The sequence below is a fragment of the Mustela putorius genome, unplaced genomic scaffold (assembly GCF_011764305.1).
Source record: "Mustela putorius furo isolate JIRA1106 unplaced genomic scaffold, ASM1176430v1.1 tig00000585_pilon_pilon_pilon, whole genome shotgun sequence".
NCBI lineage: Eukaryota > Metazoa > Chordata > Mammalia > Carnivora > Mustelidae > Mustela > Mustela putorius.
Window position 1 is genome coordinate 2,296,886 of NW_025421424.1, and position 22,074 is coordinate 2,318,959.

General features: G+C 39.0%; 1 protein-coding gene across 7 annotated transcripts in view; it reads left to right on the plus strand.

The window, feature by feature from the left end:
- NOTCH2 (notch receptor 2) overlaps window positions 1-22,074 on the plus strand; it is a 199,007-nt gene that overhangs the window by 100,335 nt on the left and 76,598 nt on the right. For all 7 annotated transcript variants that reach the window (XM_045081842.1, XM_045081844.1, XM_045081847.1 and 4 more), the window contains 3 exons: window positions 5,878-6,137; window positions 10,391-10,726; window positions 21,381-21,503. In XM_045081842.1, the coding sequence (XP_044937777.1) occupies window positions 5,878-6,137; window positions 10,391-10,726; window positions 21,381-21,503 (719 nt within the window). The remainder of the gene's footprint in view (window positions 1-5,877; window positions 6,138-10,390; window positions 10,727-21,380; window positions 21,504-22,074) is intronic.

Below are 22,074 nucleotides of genomic sequence, written 5' to 3' on the forward strand. Positions count from 1 at the left end.
TTTAATGTACTGTTGAATCCTATTGGCTAGTATTTTGTTGAGTATTTTCGCATCTGTGTTCATCAAGGATATCGGTCTATAGCTCTCTTTTTTGGTGGGATCCTTGTCTGGTTTTGGGATCAAGGTGATGCTGGCCTCATAAAATGAGTTTGGAAGTTTTCCTTCCATTTCTATTTTTTGGAACAGTTTCAGGAGAATAGGAATTAGTTCTTCTTTAAATGTTTGGTAGAATTCCCCCGGGAAGCCGTCTGGCCCTGGGCTTTTGTTTGTTTGGAGATTTTTAATGACTGTTTCAATCTCCTTACTGGTTATGGGTCTGTTCAGGCTTTCTATTTCTTCCTGGTTCAGTTGTGGTAGTTTATATGTTTCTAGGAATGCATCCATTTCTTCCAGATTGTCAAATTTATTGCCGTAGAGTTGCTCATAGTATGTTCTTATAATAGTTTGTATTTCTTTGGTGTTAGTTGTGATCTCTCCTCTTTCATTCATGATTTTATTTATTTGGGTCCTTTCTCTTTTCTTTTTGATAAGTCGGGCCAGGGGTTTATCAATTTTATTAATTCTTTCAAAGAACCAGCTCCTAGTTTCGTTGATTTGTTCTATTGTTTTTTTGGTTTCTATTTCATTGATTTCTGCTCTGATCTTTATGATTTCTCTTCTCCTGCTCGGCTTAGGGTTTCTTTCTTGTTCTTTCTCCAGCTCCTTTAGGTGTAGGGTTAGGTTGTGTACCTGAGACCTTTCTTGTTTCTTGAGAAAGGCTTGTAGCGCTATATATTTTCCTCTCAGGACTGCCTTTGTTGTGTCCCACAGATTTTGAACCGTTGTATTTTCATTATCATTTGTTTCCATGATTTTTTAATAGTAGGGGACTTTAACACTCCCCTCACTGAAATGGACAGGTCATCCAAGCAAAAGATCAGCAAGGAAATAAAGGCCTTAAACGACACACTGGACCAGATGGACATCACAGATATATTCAGAATATTTCATCCCAAAGCAACAGAATACACATTCTTCTCTAGTGCACATGGAACATTCTCCAGAATAGATCACATCCTCGGTCCTAAATCAGGACTCAACCGGTATCAAAAGATTGGGATCATTCCCTGCATATTTTCAGACCACAATGCTCTAAAGCTAGAACTCAACCACAAAAGGAAGTTTGGAAAGAACCCAAATACATGGAGACTAAACAGTATCCTTCTAAAGAATGAATGGCTCAATCGGGAAATTAAAGGTTTATTCTTAATTAATTTATTTAGAGAAGCAGGGAGGAGAGGGGTAGAGGGCAGAGAGAGTGAGAGACAATCTCAAGCGCAGAAGCCAATGTAGGGCTCTGTCTCACAGCCCAGGGACCATGACCTGAGCGGAAATCAAGAATCGGCAGATGCTTAACTGGCTGAGCCACCCAAGCACTCCAGAGAATTTCCTTATGATGAAATTTCAGACTGAACTTGACAAGGGGAAAGTTATTGCTCTTAGGGCATAATTTCCAGGCGATAATTAGAATGAAAATTTTTGTAAAGGGGCCGGTAAAAACTAGATGGAAGAAAAAGGGAAACTATCTATGAATGAAATTAGACCACAGTTACAGAAGTTTGGTTGTGATGGAAGAAGAATTTGGAAAGAAAACTAGCGCTTAATGAAAAATATTCACTAAAACATTTTAAAAGAGATTTGTTGATTTAAAAGAGATTTGTTAGGTTAAGAGATCTGTACATGTTTAAGGTAAAGAAATGGGCTGATTGATGTCTAGCCCTCTGGAACGTTCTAAATAAGAAATTAAGTGTTACTATATTAATTTTCACATAAAAATAAGATGTAGTTCTATATATGGACTTCAGGAGAGTAAGTCACTTTTACATTATATTATCTTCGTGGTGGTCTACAGACTCCTCATGATCTGCCCAGCAGTATGGCTCTCATCCATATAGCTGGTACTTGTTTCCTTAATACCTTTGGGAGAGCCACAGAGGTCTCTTTGCTATTCCTCAAACATGCAGGACAGTTTTCTATTTTAGGTCCATTGTATTTGCTGTTCCCTCTGCCTTGAACACACTCCTTCCCCTCGATACCTGCTTGGCTAGTTCCTTACATCATTTGGGTGTTGACTGAAATGTACCTTCTCAATGAGGCCTTCTCTGATTTTCCTATTTAAAACCAAAATATTTCATTTTATCTGGACCCTACTATTTATTCCCAATTCCATTCCTTCACATCCCCCCTTTCTTGTTTTATTTTTTTCATAGCACTTAACTCTCCCAAACAAATTGTATGTTTTACTTACTAATCTCATTTTTTGTCTTCCCTTACTAGAATTTAAAGTCCATGAGTTCAAGGACTTTCCTAACACTAGACACTAGAACAATATCTGGCACATAATAGGCACTTACTAAATGTTTGTTGCATGAATGAATGAGTGCAGTATTCTTTGTAGAAACTGATGTGAGAACATTCTTCTTCTTCTTCATTAACATCATTATTAATGAGCATGTTGGATGCTATATATGGAATTGGGCTTCATATATTTTCTTATTCGAGTTGTCAAACTTTTTCTTTTTTTCTTTTATTTATTTGAGAGAAAGAGAAAGGAGAACCAGGGGGGAGAGGGAGAGGGAGAAGCAGACTCTCCACTGAGCAGGGAGCCCAGTGTGGGACTTGATCCCAGGACCCTGGGATAGTGACCTGAGCCAAAGGCAGATGCTTAACCAACTGAGCCACCCAGTCATCTGGCCAACATCTATAAAGCACCAAATAGTAAATATTTTTGCAGGCTAAATGGTCTCATCACAACTACTTAACCCAATTATTATAATGCATGGGTAGCCATAGACAAACCATAAATGAATGAGTATGGCTGTGTTCCAATATGACTATTTATGACACTGAAATTTGAATTTTACATAATTTTCAAATGTCACAAAATATTTTCTTTTTTGGACATTTTTCTAACCATTCAAAAATGTAATAACTGTACTTAGCTCATGGGCCATAAAAAAATAGGCAGTGGTCTTTATACCTATAGTAGGTCTATAAGCTGTATTTGCCCACCACTGCTTTTACTGGTTTCTTAAACATACCGTAGTTGAAACTTATTTTCCCATACTTGGTAGGGAGCAACAATGCAGATTAAACCCTAGTGACACATAATTCAAGAATATTCTTTGGCTCCAGAAATTTTCATATTGTTTCATTTTTGTTTTCCTGGGAACCTTATGTTTTCTTTACATGTTTATGATACTAATATTTAAGTGAATTTGCATTCTCTGAGCAGATGCCATATGATAGTGTTGGGGAGGTCTTGGTGGTGTAATAGTCCAGGAGCAAAGCTGGGAAAAGCCCACCCAGGTTTAAAAGTTTGCCTATTTATAGGTGAATAATTTCCGTATGGATGAATCAAGAGTTGTCAGCCAGGCTTAACGCCCATAGGACTGCCACTGTGAATGAGAATTGTGTTGCATTTTTTTTTAAAACATCATCCATAACAGACTTCTTAAATAAGTTACAAATGCTTTTAGTAATATAGCTCAGGGATAATTTTAGCTATGCTACATTGGCAGTTCTTCTACTTTAAAAAAATCAGAAAATAACCTATAAGCAGATCAAGCTGTGATTTGAATAAAGCATCATATTTTTCTCAATAAGTACAAAAAGAGAAAAACCATTTTTCATTTGCAAAACGTTTTAACATAAGGCTCTTCACATACTTGATTTTGTCCAGTTCTTATAACAATGTATGTAGCTTTATTAACTATTTAAAATGTGAGAGAACTGGGGTGCCTGAGTGGCTCAGTGGGTTAAAACCTCTGCCTCTGGCTCAGGTCATGATCCCAGGATCTTGGGATCGAGCCCCACATCAGGCTCTCTGCCCAGCAGGGAGCCTGCTTCCCCCTTTCTCTCTGCCTGCCTCTCTGCCTACTTGTGATCTGTCTGTCAAATACATAAATAAATAAAATCTTTAAAATGTGAGAGAACTAACAGTGAAGCTAAGCAACACATCCAAGATCACAGCACCAGGACTTAACTCCAAACAGGTCTTCTGACCATATGAGGTGCAGACTCCTCGCAGAAACTTCAGCCAGTCTTTTGTTTTTATGCTTCACCCTCTCCTCACTGCCTCTCCATTTCTAGCTTTACGTGCTCATAAAGATGCTCAGAACTCTAGAGGTTCCTGGCTCTGCTTCCTGTATTCAGATCTAGGAGGAGGAGAGTGGGCTGTCACGAGTTACATCACTAGCACTGAAGCTACCTACCAGCTACGTTTCCTCCTCCAGCCATGTTAACTACTACACAGTTCTGGGCATGTTCTCTCTTAGTTCCTTAATATCTGGTCCTCCTCCTTTTCTCAATGCCTGGGACCTCTGAAGATTTCACCTCACCAACCAATGCCTAATGAAATGTCTTGGATATGATTGGGCATAGACAGGCAGGAGGAATACACAACCCTGGTGCTTCAAGTCTGGGTGATAGGGAGAATCAGGACATAGAGTCTACACTTAGGCAGCTGTGATGGGAGCTGGTTTTGAGGGAGGTGGTTCTCTTGGTTTAAGTGTGTCGACTTTGAGGTAATGATGGAGCTGCCTTGTAGACCTAGTTTTCTATCCTCCAAAAAAGTAAAATGGAGAGATAAGTTTAACCAAATATCTGAGGCGACAGCCAGATGGCAAAATTTATAGTTAGAATCAAAGTCTTTGTGTTACTTTTGAATGCTTCTTAGAGGTCTCATTTAAATAACCTCTATATTAGGCTATCCATGCCTTTTTAATGTTGTTTAGAGAGTGTAGGATTGTTGTAAATACTACACACAATTTGGGATGGTTGCATATCTTATGAATCAATGGGTGGCATATAAAAAGATTCCTCAGGGTGCCTGGGTGGCTCAGTGGATTGGGCCTCTGCCTTGGGTTCAGGTCATGGTCCCAGGACTGAGCCCCATATTGGGCTCCCTGCTTGGGGGAAGCCTGCCTCTTCCTCTCCCACTCCTCCTGCTTGTGTTTCCTCTCTTGCTGTGTCTCTCTCCGTCAAATAAATAAATAAAGTCTTTAAAATACAATAAAAAAAAGATTCCTTAACACACCATGTGGAGAATGTTACAGAATGTTATTCTTGAATTGTTTACTCTTCTTCACTTTGGCATTTATATGGTACCTTAGATATTTTTGTGTTATTATCATTATATTTTGTGCTTTTTTATTTGGTTAAAACTGCCTGCTATTTATATTTTAACAGATACAGGCTTTTTAAAAAGCCCCTTTCCACCCTTCCCCTTTCCTGACCTCCTTTTTTCTTTCTCCATCATAGAGAAATGTAACCCCTGAACATAACCCAGAAATCTAGATGCAGGCCAGTTGATGTCTTAATAGGAACAAGAAAAGGACTTATTATTTCTCAGTACCTCATTGAGAGAAAGCACATGATATTTTATCTACTCTAAATTAGAGAGGATAAGGGAGTGGGCCCATGTATTATCACATGAATGTCCTAATCCTGTCAAATGGCTTAGTCAAAATGAGAACGGTAATGAATTTAAACAAGTACCAACAACGCTGCACAAACAAGTGCTGGTATATCATACCAGCCTGTACCTACAGGAGCAAAGCTGTGGTTGCATTTTGTCTTTGATAAGAATCGTGCTGACTGGCCACGGCAGACCATGCTGGGTCACCCCCTGGTATTCTGTCACCTACCAAGACTCGAAAGGACACACGGATGTTAAGTTCTCTAAGCACTTCTAGACCAAGGCAGTTTTATAGGTTGTACCTTTAGGTCTCTCAGTTCACAATCTAGTGTTTTCTTGAATGCACTGCATTATCTTGTAAGTTTTTGGACTTAACAAGAAGTCATATGTTTTCATGGACTCCTCTCTTTTCCATACAGATGTCCGGAGGGTTTCTTGGGAGAATATTGTCAACATCGAGACCCCTGTGAGAAGAACCGCTGCCAGAATGGTGGGACATGTGTGGCCCAGGCCATGTTGGGGAAAGCCACGTGCCGATGTGCCTTGGGGTTCACAGGCGATGATTGCCAGTACTCGACCACACACCCCTGCTTCGTTTCTCACCCTTGTCTGAATGGAGGCACCTGCCACGTGCGTAGCCGGGATGACTATGAGTGCACCTGCCAAGTTGGTTTTACAGGTAATAACAAATGTGACTCAGGGCCACATTTTTCTACTCTCAGCAGATACCCTTCTTTAGCATCTCTAAGATCTTGACTTGCTGCTCTTAAGGATCCTCTAACTCTGGTATGCGTTTAACATTATGATAAGGAACTAGAGTGTTCAAGACAACTATCTTTAACTTCCTTTTGAGAGTTCTAAGAGGAGAGAAAGAGAAAGGCAGAAGTATTTGACTTCCTAAAGTATGTATGTCAAGTTTGGGGATCAGAACTTTACTTCACCATCACTAGAAGAAAAGCTATTTGTGCTATTGATTACTTGCTTCTTGAAATCTCTCCCTAGACATTCAGAGCACTGATTTTCCCAGTTTTCCGTACTCTGACTATTCCTTTTGTTTCTGCATTGCCTTGCCCTCATCCGTTAAATTTTTGTGTTCCTTGGAACTCTATTTTGAGCCCACTTTTGAGGCATATCACAGCTCCCCCAACTCACTATCTCCAGTGGGTTCTGCCGTCATTATCTTCATCAGTTGCTGGTGACTTTTTTTTTTTTTTTTTAAGATTTTATTTATTTATTTGACAGAGAGAGATCACAAGTAGGCAGAGAGGCAGGCAGAGAGAGAGAGGAGGAAGCAGGCTCCCTGCTGAGCAGAGAGCCTGATGCGGGACTCGATCCCAGGACCCTGAGATCATGACCTGAGCCGAAGGCAGCGGCTTAACCCACTGAGCCACCCAGGCGCCCCAGCTAGTGACTCTTAACAGTCATCCTTTTCACTCCACCCCTACCCTGACATTCAGGCTCATATTTCTAACTATCTGCTGCATATTATACTTAGAAACTTGGCAGCGGTGCCTCACACTCAGCATGTTGATATAAATGGGTGGTGGTGACGTTTAGTCCAAGTATTTCAAACTAGACCCCTCCTCTCCCTTACTCTTAGACTCAGGCGCCTAATCTAGCCCCTGAAGCAGCTCTCACCTGTCTACTCTTCTCTCTTTCCTCTCCTGCTCTCAGTTGAGGTCCATCTTGTCTATGTTGGTGACAGCTCAGCCCCCATCTGGGTTCCTGCAGTTGTTCGCTAACTGGTTTCCTTGCCTTTACTTTCTCCCTGTCTTGCTCACCTGTCCCATTGCCACATCTTTGATCATAAAAGCCAGTCTTCTCACAAACTCACCTACTTAAATGCCCAATGATTTTTATCATCTGCAGAGTCAACTGCAAACTCTTTTACATGGCTTTCATAGCCCTTCATGGTCTCAGCCTTACATCTTTTTATAGCCTCACTTCCCACAAGCATCTAGCTCTAGTCACACCAACAACATTCTCATCATTTCCTGAAAATGTCATACTTCCTGTTGCTGCCATGCTATTGCACACCCCTTTGCCTGGAATGTCCTTTTCTATAATTGGTGATTGCCCAATGTTATTTAAAATTCTGTTTTAGTGACTTTTTTGTGATTCCTTTAGGCAGGTAGTCTTTATGTTCTTTTATCTTATATGTCACATTTTATTGTAATACTTTTTTTATATGTCTCTCGTCTGACTAGATTATGAGTTCTTCAGAGGTGGGTTTGAGCTTTATTCAAAATGAACCATAGATGTTTATTAAGTTAGATGAGGAAAACAGAACCATTCACTATTTTGTCCCCTGCTACACCAGCATTTCTGTAAATATGATTAGCAAAAATTAAAAACATACTCAGTAAACTAAACTGGATTGGTTAGTTTGGAATACTTGTTTTACTGATTTTTCATTAAAAGGGGTTGGTAGAGGTAGAGGATAGTTAGAATGGCCCATTATCTTCATCATGACTATGACAGAATTATTGTTGTGATTCATTGAAGAGATTTGGTGGTTAAAAGAATAATTTTTTCCTCATTGTTAGTTTTAAATTGTTTTGCTCCCCAAAAGAAGGGAAGGCCTAGTCATTTAAACCATTTTAATCCTGACTAGCTGAAATGGCAGTAATATCTTCTTTTTATTTATTTATTTATTTATTTTCAGCATAACAGTATCATCATTTTTTCACCACACCCAGTGCTCCATGCAATCCATGCCCTCTATAATACCCACCACCTGGTACCCCGACCTCCCACCCCCCCGCCACTTCAAACCCCTCAGATTGTTTTTCAGAGTCCATAGTCTCTCATGATTCACCTCCCCTTTCAATTTACCCCAACCCCCTTCTCTCTAACTCCCCATGTCCTCCATGCTTTTTGTTATGCTCCACAAATAAGTGAAACCATATGATAATTGACTCTCTCTGTTTGACTTATTTCACTCAGCATCATCTCTTCCAGTCCTGTCCATGTTGCTACAAAAGTTAGGTATTCGTCCTTTCTGATGGAGGCGTAATACTCCATAGTGTATATGGACCACATCTTCCTTATCCATTCATCCATTGAAGGGCATCTTGGTTCTTCTTCTTATTAATTAAAATGTTACTCTGAAATGATCCCCATATTAAAACTTCTTCCTTTGCCATGAAAAGGATCTCTTCTTGGTGTTCTGCAGGGCTCTGATTATTTTCATACATCTGCCACTTTTCTCTGTGTTTGGGAATTACAACAGTTAAGTTTACCCTTTTGGTTTTGTGGTAGCGCTTAGACTCTGCCTAGTCAGACCTTCAATCATAGCTGAAGAAACAGAGTTGGGAAGTTAGTGCCTGTATGTAACAAAGGTTCAAGACCTTTCTGTTTCAGTTGTAGGGAAATACTCTGTACACAGGGTTTTCAGAAGGAACCATTTTTATCTCTTCTCCACTGTAGGTAAGTTCCTCTCAGAGGAATGAAGAAAAAATACGAAGAAGAATTTTAGTTCCTTCTTTTTCTCTCTGCTTAGCATCCTAAAATACATATGCTGTGCCCAGTTTTTTTTTTTTTTTTTAAGATTTTATTTATTTATTTGAGAGAGAGAGAATACACACAAGTGGGGGGAGGTGCAGAGGCTAGAGCAGACTCCCCACTGAGCAGGGAATCTGATGTGAGGCTGCATCCCAGGGCCCTGGGATCATGACCTGAGCTGCAGGCAGATGCTTAACTGACTGAGCCACCCAGGTGCCCCTGCTATGCCCAAATTTTTATTATACCTTTCGCCTTTGATGTGACATTCCTTGGTAGAGAGCATGTCTGTGTGCTCATGTGTCACCTCCTTCTTTCTTTTAGAAAAGTTGTCATGGCTTTCATTTGTTTTTCTATGAGCTTCATATATTTGGGTGTTTACCTAGACAGCCAGTTGGAATACTAACAAGTTCAGGAAGTTCTCATAATCTCTAGCTAAAAACAAAAAGCTTAAGCTGATGAAAACAAAAATCCATATGAATACCAGATTTACTAATAGCGTGGGAATTTTTTTTTTCTTTTTCTACCTCAAAGACATGCCATAAGATCCAGCACATCAGTCTTCTGACTTCCTCTTGTATTTTCCTGCCTGAGAGTCTGCAAGACTTACCTTTCTAGACCTTTATTCTCATGACAGCTTCTAGTTTTTTTCATAGATAAGTAGCCAGAGATTCTTCATCCTCATCAAAGACATTAAGCAATATTTATAGCAAGATCACAATTAATGAAATGTTCCCTAGAATATGTGTGTGGATTGTGTTTAAAGGAAATAAAAATAGCATTGACTTGTTTCTATCATATAAGAGGTCTGTTTAGTAACTATATATTGTGGAAAAGATCAATGCATTTTATTCATTCAAAAGACATGCTTTGAGAGTCTACTACAGGGATCCTGCCCCTGCCTGCATGGTGGGTGATATAATAAATGGAAACAGAAAATTTGGGGTCTGCTTATGTATGTGCAGATGTGTGTGTGAGACAGAGAGTGATTTAGGGAGCTGAGAAGGGCAATAAGGTAACTTATGAGTAGAATTGTCGAGTGGGAGTTCACTAGGTAAACAAAAAGGAAGATGGCATTCCAAACAGAGGAGCAGTTTTTGCAAAGACAAGGTGTGAGACAGTAGGCAGATCCAGACCCTTCTTTGTCCCCAAAGGGACAGATGGAATTCTCCAAGGATCGGTTTTATATGACTAGCCTACAGTCCCCTCCATGTGTTCCACTGGGTCTTTGTATTTGGCTGAGGGCCCTAGGGAGTGCCTATATTAGATGATCTTGAGGAGGCTCTGATTTGAGCTTCCTGTGAAGTTCAAAATTGCTTAGGGATACTCCACACAGTAAGTAACATTAGTTGGGTGGGAGATACGGGTTGTTGAGGATGGGGCTGGCTCTCACTTCAGTGGGCAGCACTGAGTTCTTCTCTCCTTCTTTAGGTAAGCTGTGCCAGTGGACTGATGCCTGCCTATCTCATCCCTGTGCAAATGGAAGTACCTGTACCACTGTGGCCAACCAGTTCTCCTGCAAATGCCTCACAGGCTTCACAGGACACAAGTGTGAGACTGATGTCAATGAGTGTGATGTTCCAGGACAGTGCCAGCATGGTGGCACCTGCCTCAACCTGCCGGGTTCCTATCAGTGCCAATGCCCTCAGGGCTTCACAGGCCAGCACTGTGACAGCCCATATGTGCCCTGTGCACCCTCCCCCTGTGTCAATGGTGGCACCTGCCGGCAGACAGGTGACTTCACGTTTGAATGCAACTGCCTTCCAGGTAAGAAGAGCCCCTAGTGTCCTGGGGTTGGGGGATACACCTTCAACGCAGGAGGAGGGTGGTGAGTGTGGCTCAGTTGCTCCTTCAGGAAATATTCTTTGCAGCAGGGAAAAGGGGAAATAAGAATTTTCTGTGAGGTGGGTTGCTGGTGAGGGAAGTGTTTTATGGGCTAATAGGGTCCATAAACTGAGTAGGGGGTAATTTAACATGTCAGAGTTTATGATGATGAGTGGCTAGGAAATTGTTTATTGTCTTTTTTGGAAGAATAGCAAGAAATAAGAGAAACAGCTCTGAGAAAGATAGGTCTATGGAATGGAAGGGAACACAATGAGAATTAGATGTTGAAAAATATGTGTGATTAGTAAAGTGCTTTACACTGAATTGACAGTAATACTAGGTGATCAACTTTCCTTTATGCTTTCTCCTCTGAAGGAATAATAGATTATTTTCCTACCTATCTAAATGTACCCGCCCACCTTTTGTAATGTTCCCTGGGCTCCTGGCCCTCTCCGTGTACCCTCTGAGACTTTGGGTAACCTTGCTCTGACTTGAAGCCAGAGAATTTTGAAACAGGTAGTGCTGTGTTACCCAGTGGGCACTTTTTGATGCGTGCTGATAGATAAGGTATGGCACAGCCAGACATAATTACAAAACAGAAGCCAAGAAAAGAGCAACGTATGGGAGCTTGGGTCCCAGGGTTCCATAGAGATGGAGAAAGGAGCAAATCTGGCCAATTCTCTAACCCCTTGTAAAAAATGAGGAGGAGGCTGAAAACTGAGAATTTTGATTGGGAACAGAACATAAGCAGCTGGAGCAGATGAATTACTAAGCAACAAAGAGTCTGTTTTTATACAAATATCCTTAGTCCAAAAACAAAAGAAGGAAAACTGTAGGGGGGAATAAAGTGCTAAGTAAGCAGAATTGCCTCAAAAAGAAGTTGTTCCAGCTACTCTTCAAAATGGGGATCTTAGATTCTGGTCTTGTGGATGTGGTTCACATATAATGGGATTGTGTGTTTTATCTTTTGGGGATTAAAGGTCATATGTTGGTCCTTGGTATAAAACCAAATGGTAATTAATTCATTTCATTCAGTAAAAATTTATTGACTGCCACTTGTTTTCTGGGCACTGTGCTATGTGCTTAGAAAGGAGTGATACAAGATGCTGCCACATAATAAAAAAACTTTTTACCCTTTAACTATAAGCCACAAAAACAAGCTATTAATTATATTGCTTTCAGTTTCTCTTTCAATGAAGAGTAGGTAATAAATCATTCTAGACACTAAATAAATTTTATTGACAGAATATTACTGTCATCCACATTATCTTGTAGAAGATATAACTAAAAGGTATCTTTCTTCACTCCCAAGTTTGTTGGCCATATTCCAAAGTTTAAAGAAGGAGCCAGAAATACAATTTAATTTTACATATATTCTGATACTCTAATGATCTAATAGTCTAAGTGGCTGATAATTGAGGTTAGCATGATTTATTGTTGAAAGCTAAATGTGTTTTTTCAGTTTCAAGAAAAATTTTTTAATAGTTGCCTAGAACAAGAGGTTGATTTGGCAGAGAAATACTGACGGGAAGTCAGAGAAGTCAATAAAGGAAGTTTTTAGCTAAGAGAGAGTGATTGTTCACTCCCATAGTCTGCATTGTTACCCATTAGCCATGATAAGAACCTTAGGGAATTCTTAGAGTGTGTCCAGGAAAGGATCTGTCAAACCAGAATAGTATCTCCTCCTTGAGAAAGGAAATAACCAGGGATTCCACAGCTGAGAGGCTGCCAGTGCTTGTGGGATGGAATAAGGAGATCTTGGCTGTCTCTTACACTCTGCTTGTAATTGAAAGCAAGACATTTGTTTACTCACTGATGGGGTGTGTGTGTGTGTGTGTGTGTGTGTGTTGGGGTTCGGGATGGGGATGCAGAGGCGGAGAGAAGATTTGGCAAAGAGAAAACTAACATTTATTCAATGCCTTTTATGAATTAGGCACCGTGCCAGGTACTTCTGCTTCCTTTAGCTCAATTATACAAAAACCTTGGGGATAGGTATTATTTTTCTAGTTTTTCCAGGTGAAATAGCTCAGGTTTGGAGATGTTAAGAGATTTACCCAAAGTTGCACAGCTAACATGTGGTTAGGCTGAGGTCTGAAAACCAGACAGGTTATTTCTAAAGCCTCTACATCTTACTGCATCACACTACACTGTTTGTCTATCCCTGAAGGTGCTTTGAAAATGTGTGGCACTTTTTTGTTAAATGCTTTGAGATGTTTGGATTAAAAAAAGGGGCGCCTGGGTGGCTCAGTGGGTTGAAGCCTCTGCCTTCGGCTCGGGTCATGATCCCAGGGTCCTGGGATCGAGACTCCGCATCGGGCTCTCTGCTTGGTGGGGAGCTTGCTTCCTCCTCTCTCTCTGCTTGCCTCTCTGCCTACTTGTGATCTCTCTCAAATAAACAAAATCTTAAAAAAAAAAAAAAGTAGGAGATACTTCTAATTATGATCAAATACTCTTTGTTATATATTAACCTATGTATGGCACCATACAGACATTTTAGGATAGTTAAGTAGACTAGTTCTTTTCTTTTGGGGTTTCATGATCTCAAACAGATGACATCAGCCTAGACAATGTATAAAAAGAAATTTAAAAAGAATTCAAAACAATAGATGATGCAGGATGTATTTACACAGTTTGCAAGATTTTATGCTCATTGTTTTTATGTCCCAGGTGGAGTTTGGAAAGTTTAACTTTATTTCCATGTAAGGAAATAGTGCCTCGAGATGATTTTTTCTGAGAAAGTCCTTTTCTTAATGCAATACCATTCTCCTTGCCCCTCCTTCCATTGTGCTCTGCACTATTCAAGAGACTATAATATCACTTAAAATAATAATCACTATCTCAATGTAAATAACACCCTTATTTGAAGGGAATCATTGTTTCAGTTCTAAAAATGGAGAAACCAAGTCACCAGGAGGGAAAAAGGCATGTTAGGTTATTAAGCAACTCCCATGTGTGCTTCCTGCCACATTTCAAGTCGTTGCACTTTTAATTGAGGCCTACCCTAATCACCCTATTTCAAACAGTAACCAGCTCCCTCCCCCCCTAATTATTGGCCCTGGTCGACTTTTTCTTTTCTTTTTCTGTAACACTTATCATCTGCTTAGTATATAATTTGCACTATATAATTTACTTCATTATGTCTATTGTTTATTGTCTGTCTTTTCCAAATTCTGCCGCCTCTTCCCCTCTTCGGAGTGGAAGCCAGAATCTTTGTTTTTGTTTAGTGATGTATCCCAAGCACCCCAAAACAGTGCCAAGTTCATAATAGGCACACAAATATTTATCAGCTAAGTGAGTTTAGTATAATATCATAGTATTGAGAATGTAATTTTGTTCTTTTCATTTTCTTCCTGGTATCATACATCCTAGACTTAGTATGCTTTCTTCTTTAGTTCTTGTGTACTCTGGTACTGGATAAGAATTTCAGAGTCCTTTTCAACTCTGAAAGTCAGTGAACTGCACATAAGTTAGTGACTATATTCAAATGGTCAAGTTATAGTTCTTTTCCTGCAAAGGACACTATAGTTACTGTGAGTTGATTTTTAAATTTTTATTGTTGAAGTATAGTTGACATACAATGTTATATTAGTTTCAAGTATACAACGTAGTGATTTGACAGTTTTATACATTACACAGTTCTCACCACACTAAGTGTAGTCACTGTCCCTATGACAACACTATTACAGTATTAGACTATATTCCCTCTATTGTACTTTTCACCTCCGTGATGTATTTATTTTATTACTGGAAGTTTGTCTCTCTTTATCCCTCTTACCTCTTTTGTCCACCTTCCCACCTCCACCTCCTTTCTGGCAACCACCAGTTTGTTCTCTATATTTAAGAGTCTGTTTTGTTTTTTAGATTCCACATATAAGTGAAATGATATGGTATTTGTCCTTCTCTGTCTGACTTATTTCATTTAGCATATAATACCTTCTAGGTCCATCCATGTTGTCACAAATGGCAAGATTTCCTACTTCTTATGGTTGAGTATTTGAATATTACTGTAAGACTGAGGGAAAGGGAATTAAAACGGAAGAAAATGGCCAATCTTGTGTAACAGAGAAAGAAGTGTTTCTCCACAGAGGGAAGAAGAAAGGAAAATATTCAAGAGGGAAGCAATAGAATCAGACCAAGGAATCATATTTCATCTTCTCCTTGGATGATCAGCTGTTAATAATCCAGCTCCTTTGTGGGTTGCCGTTAAATAAGTCTTTAGCAGAAGCACTGAAGAGAATAATTTTAACATAAGAGCAACATAGAAAATAAATTATTGAATCATTGATTTCCAGTATTTTTGCATTAGGGCCAAATAATGGGGATCGAATGAGTTAGGCTGGTTTTTTATATATGGATACTTTAAAAAGTAGCCCAGGTAATCAGAGAACAGTGGATTGTTTGTATCTATTGGCTGTGCCTTGTGAGTTCACAGTTTGATTGGCGAATCCTCAGTGTGCTTTACGTTTCTTTCTCTCCTACACCTCTGTGTTCCTCTATTATTTTTTTAAAAATTATATAAAAAGCTGTCTGATCTATCCTCTCCAAACAACAGAGGTTTATTCTTTGTGAACCACCTCTGTATTTTACAGGCTGAGTATATGTGATAGCCCTATATCATTAAAATAAAGCTTAAGCCCATTTTGTGGCTTTTGTGTCTGAGCTTAAAAACTGTTAGAAGTAATCCCCTCTTGCATTCTCATACGCAAGGGCATGCAGCTTTCTCTTGGGTATTACTTTTTTTTTCTTGGGTATTATATTAATCATACTTTTGCAGGTTTCTCTGGAGCGATGCAGAAATGATCATACCACTTTCCAGGGTACATTATTTTAGTTCCAGTTTTAGTTGATGTTCCTGGACATCTTTCCTATTCTCCTATCCTTTCAGTAGGAGTTTCAACCATGGTATCTCCTTAGCTTTCTATCACCTTACCCTGCCCACCTTGCCTTTTTATATAGAAATTATTCTTTTTTTAAAAAAGATTTTATTTCTTTAGAGAGCGTGAGTAGGGGAGGGGTAGAGGTGAGGGGAGAGAGAGAGAGAGAGAATCTCCAGCAGACTGCACCCTGAGTGCAGAGTCTGACATGGGGCTCCATCCCATGCCCCTGAGATCATGACCTGAGCCAAAAATCAAGAGTTGGATACTCAAGTGACTAAGCCACCCAGATGCCCTAGAACTTATTCTTTATGATGTGTCAAAGGCACCTGTTTCACTGAAGTGCCTTCAGTGCTCCCAATCCTTATGGGGATTGGAGACCTCCGTAAGGTCTTTTGGTAACTTTTATACCTCAGCGCTTATCAAGCTGATTGTTTATTTGTTCCTCTTTCCTAGTAGACACTCTCTTTTAACTCCTCCTGCCAGTATCCAACTTAGTGCATGGCACAAAATTGAGACCCAGTGAATATTTCACAAACGAATGAATTGAATGTGATAGAAAAGAGAATTATTGTATTCAATAATTAAAAAATATATATATAATATATATATATACCGAAGTTCTTTTGATTTACCTTATTCAGTTTTTTTACTTTTTTAGTGATGAATTTAGAAGAGTGGAGATCATTAGGGAGATACCAAGAGAGGTGTCCAGGGGCAGCAGCCTGGGTGGGTGGGGGCTCGGGGATACATGGGCCAGTCATGAGGGTCAACAAGCTCATCTGGGCCCATTTGGAGAATGGAAGGTGTATGCCAAGAAGACCAACTGGACCAGTATGAGACCAGTTTGCTTTTGTGACAGATTTCTTTTTAGGGGATTATGGGAGAAAATAGACTTGTAGCTCTTTTTTGCCTTTGTCCAGTTTCAGATATTCCTGGTTTTTTCCTCACTTTTTCATCCCTGTGGACTAAAGCTCCTCCAGAGGACTTTTACCCTGGTATGAGAGAATCCTAGTTGTGTCTTCTCATCTTCCTCTTTCTGCTCTCTTCTTTGTATCTCTCCAGAAGCCCTTTCACTCTCACACATCCCAGCATCCGAAAGTGGAAAGATACAGATGCTTTCTTGAGAGATGCTGTTCTCTGTGTGGGATGACAAGCTCAAAAAATTCTTTTCTGCTCCCCACCCTCACTGTTATCATTTATCAGTTACATGAGCCATGATTTTCTAACAGCACAGTCTTAAAATGTTCCTTCTAAGTTTAATTTCTCTCCTTTTGGCCTTTTAAGGATGTGAATTGGCTTTAAGCCGTTGACTCCTTTTAGTATGGTCACGTGAGCCTCTTTGTAAATCTGCTACACCCATCCCACCCACAGGTCTGGAGACTTGTCTCTTTCCCTTTCCCCAGAACCTTAAAATACATTTTTAAGAAGTGATTGCACTGTAGCTTATTCATATAAGCCTTACCACCACCTCCTCTCCTTGGGTGGACTTTCTTACAAGAATTTGCTAGCTAGTTCCAAAAAGAGGTCTGTATCTCTATTTTTAAAGCATAAATCCTGTCTTAACTCTGGAGGAGAACTGATTTGGCTTGAATTTTCTCAGACATGGGAACTTTTAACCTTAGGTTGGTTTTTCAGATTTTTACAAGGGAACTCTGGGTCCCAGACAGCATACTGTTTGGAACTGGTTCCGTACTGGCTTCTGCCTACCAGCCATGTAAACTTAGATAAGTCAGCCATATGGCCCTCAACTTCTTCATCTGTGACATAAAAGGATTAGAGTAGATACTTTCTAAGGGCTGTTTAAGTCTATTCATATATAGTATTAGCTAATATGTATAGATCACTTATGCATCAGGCACTGTTTTAAGTGCATTCGCCCCAATAGAATAGCTTTAGTGAGATATAATTTACATACCACGTAGTTTGCTCTTTAAATTATACGATTCAAGGGCACCTGGGTGGCTCAGTGGGTTAAACCTCTGCCTTCAGCTCAGGTCATGGTCCTGGGGTCCTGGGATCGAGCCCCGCAACGGGCTCTCTGCTCGGTGGGGAGCCTGCTTACCCCTCTCTCTCTCTGCCTGCCTCTCTGCCTACTTGTGATCTCTGCCTGTCAAATAAATAAATAAAATCTTAAAAAAATTGTACAATTCTGGTGAGTGCTGTGAAGTGTGTAAACCTGGTGATTCACAGACCTGTACCCCTGGGGATAAAAATATATGTTTATAAAAAATAAAAAATTAAAAAAAAAAAAAAAAATTGTACAATTCAGTGGTTTTCAATGTATTCACAGATATGTGTAACCATCACCACAATCAACTTTAGAACATTTTTATCACTGCAGAAGGAACCCCATACTATCAGCATTCACATTGTGTTGGTCCTTAATTCTCCCCCAGCACTGGGCAGCTACTAATCTACTTACGGTCTCTATAGATTTACTTGTTCTGGACATTTCATATAAATGGAAACATTTCTTTCACCTAATATTTTCAAAGTTCATTCATGTTATAGGAGGTATCAGTGCTTCATTCCTTTCGTGGCTCTTGAAGTATTCCATTGTAAATTTATCACATTTTCTCCCTACTTTTTTTAAAAATTGAAGTATAATTGACATATAATGTTATATTCGTTTCAGGTGCAAAACATTGATTCAACAATCCCATACTCAGTGCTCACCACATTTTATTTATCCATTCACTAGTTAATTGACATTTTGGGCTGCTTCTGCTTTTTTGGTGATTATGAACAATGCCTCTGTGAACATTCTTAAACAAGCTTTTGTGTGGACATATATTTTCATTTCTCTTGGGTCTATATTTAAGGGAGGATTTTCTGGGTGATATGGTAATGCTGTTTAACCTTTTCAGGAATTGCCACTCTGTTCCAAAGTGGGTGTACTCCTTTACATTTCAACCAGCAGTATATGAAGGTTCCAGTTTCTCCACATCCTCACCAACACTTTTTATTGTCTGTTTTTTTGATTATGGCCATCTGAGTTGGTGTGAGATGACATCTCACTGCAGTTTTGATAGGCATTTCCATGATGGCTAGTGATGTTGAGCATCTTTTCATGTGTTTATGGCCATTTGTATATCACTTTGGAGAAATGTCTATTCAGGTCCTTTACCCATTTTATAATGGGTTATTTGCCTTTTTATTATTACATTATTTATACTGTATTTTTATTATTGCTGTAAGTGTTCATTATCTATCCTGGATACAAGTCTCTTATCAGATAAATGATTCATAATTATTTTCTCTCATCCTGTGGGCTGTCTTTTCACTTTCTTGATGGTATCTTTTGAAGCCCAAATGTTTTTAATTTTGATGAAGTCCAAACTTTCCAATTTTTATTTAGTTGCTTGTGCTTTTGTTCATATTTATGAAAGCTTTGCCTAGCCCAAGTCAGAGAGAGTGACTGCTATGTTTTCTTATGAGAGTCTTATAATTTTAACTCCTAGATTTTAAGTAATTTTTGTGTTATGACACGGGAAAAAGATCCAATTTATTCTTTTGCCTGTAGACGTTCAGTTGTCCCAGCACCTTTTACTGAATTAAGGGCTGTGTATATCTAACTAATTTATTCTTTATAGCAATCCTTTGTGGTAGACCCTGTTGATTCCCCGAGAGGAAAGAAAGTTTCAGCATCTTGCCCCTCACTCACCTATTGCATATGAAGGTCGATTGTTGAACCTAGACCCCCTGAGGCCATGCTTTAATCATGAATTAACTCTTAGCAACCTGCTTTCTTACTACCTACTTGCCTTTGACAGGGAAGAACTACCTTGAAAATAGTCATAAAAAGAAAACATTTTATTTCTTATTGTTGTGGTTATGCTGAAATGCTTCTGCTTTCTTAATCTGTCTGTGGTTGGTGAATTTAGTTAGTTGTAGCATTGGCTAATAAAAATTTAGGGTCACAGTTTCAGTTCCTAGTAGTTTGGCTACCAGGGCTTTATCACCTCCCTGACACTATAGTCAACCATATTCGTCTTAGTCACCAGAGAGATCAAGTTACCAGTTCCAGAATACCACTAGATCACATAGGTTCCAGCAGTGGTGGGCCAGGAGCCCTATTCCCTCACACTCTAAAACTTTATCTTTAACTTTTCTAAGGAATGTTTTCATAAAGAACGCTAAGGTAGGAGCAGAGACCTCAGTTTTTGTTCAGACACTGCTACTTGGTGGATCTGTAGATTTGCCCTTACTTCATCTTAATTATGGGTGGGCTTCAGTTCACTTGTAAGTCTTTCATAAAATTAAACATATATGAGTAATATGATAAATTTTTAAAAATCTGAGTCTATAAAAATTTTCAGTCTTTCTCAAGCTTACTTAGTGATTTATCTGCTGGAATGGACTGAATACTGAATGTCTAGAGAAATCAAATTCTCCTTATTCAAGGTTTCAGTTATCCCCATCTTCTGTGAAGTGATTTTCTTTGGTGTCAGTAAAAAAAAATTTTTTTATTTGCCACTTAGTTTATACGCATTTACATGACCGCCACTTTATTCAGAGAAATCAGCCATGTTGCAGTGTAACAAAGCAGATATAGGACATCATCACAGTGGCTTGTGGTAGGAATGAATAAAATAAGGTGTGATTGTTGTCTTTCCCTCTCACCAGGCTGTAATTACCCCCAAAGCAGGGACATTTTGTCTTTTTTATTCACGGTTTAATCCCCAGTGCGTAGTATAAGACCCAATAAATGTTTTGAGTGAGAGAAGAACCTTAGAGACATTTGGAGGAGGACATAGTATATTTCAAATAGGAGAATGATTGGTTGAACATTCAGTTTTAAAGTTGGTAGTCTTCTGTCTTAATAGCTAAGGGATTTGGTAGCCAAGGAGAAAGAAAGGAAAAAGCTCAATATGTAAATTACAGAGAAACAGACTGGGCAGTTAGGGTGAAGTTTAGTGTGTTGGTAAAAACAAAAAAACAAAAAAATCAAGAGGAAGGAAGTAATGCCATAAATGTGGAGAGGAAGTTGAAGAATTTGAAGTGTTGGTAAGTTGAGTTTAATTAATAATAATGCCACCCCATTTTCAGATAGCTTTTTATGTTTATGATGTACTTTATTCATGATATGGCACTTACAACAACCTAGAAAGGCAGGTTGGGCAGGTGGATTGAGCCTCATTTTAAAGATGAGGAAGTTAGTTCAGTTTGTAATTTACCATGTGATTAATAGCTTATAGGTAATGAGATTGAAACTTGACCCATATATTTAAACTTCTCAGTATTTTTCTTATGTTCCCTATCCCCACCTAGTTTTCCCAAGCAAATATCCTAAGAAGAAAGTAAATGAGTTTAAATTTAATTAGGTGATCTTTTATCTGTTTTTCCCATTAATCTAGGATGGAGCTGGGGAAAATTTACTATCCCCCTCCCCTGCTTTTTTAAAGAATCAGTGAATAGTCATCTAAGTACACATTTATCTTTACTGGGATTTTATTTCATAAAAACACTTTGAAATACTTGTGAGGTGACTGTGAAGGCATGTCATTGGCATAATCAGTCACTTTATCTAGCTTCTCTTGAGGCAAGAGAAGATGGAAGATTGGGCAATTTTTTTGTATGGTGAGTCCTGGTTGACCACCTGCTGGCTACTGAACTGAAATAATGAGGTAGGTCCGTTCTGATGACCATGTTCTGTAGAAGAGCTGATCACTTACTTCAGCATGAGAATTCATTATTTTTTCTTGTTCTTCTTTATCCAGGTTTCGAAGGGATCACCTGTGAGCGGAATATTGACGACTGCCCTAATCACAAGTGTCAGAATGGAGGGGTTTGTGTGGATGGGGTTAATACTTACAACTGCCGCTGCCCCCCTCAGTGGACAGGTATGCACACTATGGCAAATCAGTTAGAGTAGGGCATGGATTGGTAACCAGAGGCAGGCTCTTACTGAAGTGGACATCTTTTACTAGGGTCTCTGTGTTACATCATTGGGTAGAGTGCTAACCCCATATGTTCTTCTATGCTCATTTCAAGAGTAATATTTTCACAGATATGACTTAGTACCTCAGCACCACACTAAGATGCTATGGCAGATATGAGAGAAGAGCATTACTGACAGACCCCGAGGTCTGGGAAAAGCAATTGCCTAGGATATAGCAAATACTTAATACATATTTGAGAGGAAAAGAACACAATTAACTATGAAAATATAAATGTTCTTACCACACTTACAAAAAAATAGGTACTATGCAAGTAATGGATGTATTCACTAATCTTATTGTAATCATTTTTCTACACTATAAACATATCAAATCATCACATTGTATACCTTATTTTTTCATAATGTATTCTTTAAATTTATACAGTATTGTATGTCAAAAATATCTCAGTAAAGCTGGGGAAAAAAGAAACTACAACTTGTTAAGTTTCAGTATAGTATCAAAGAATAATAAT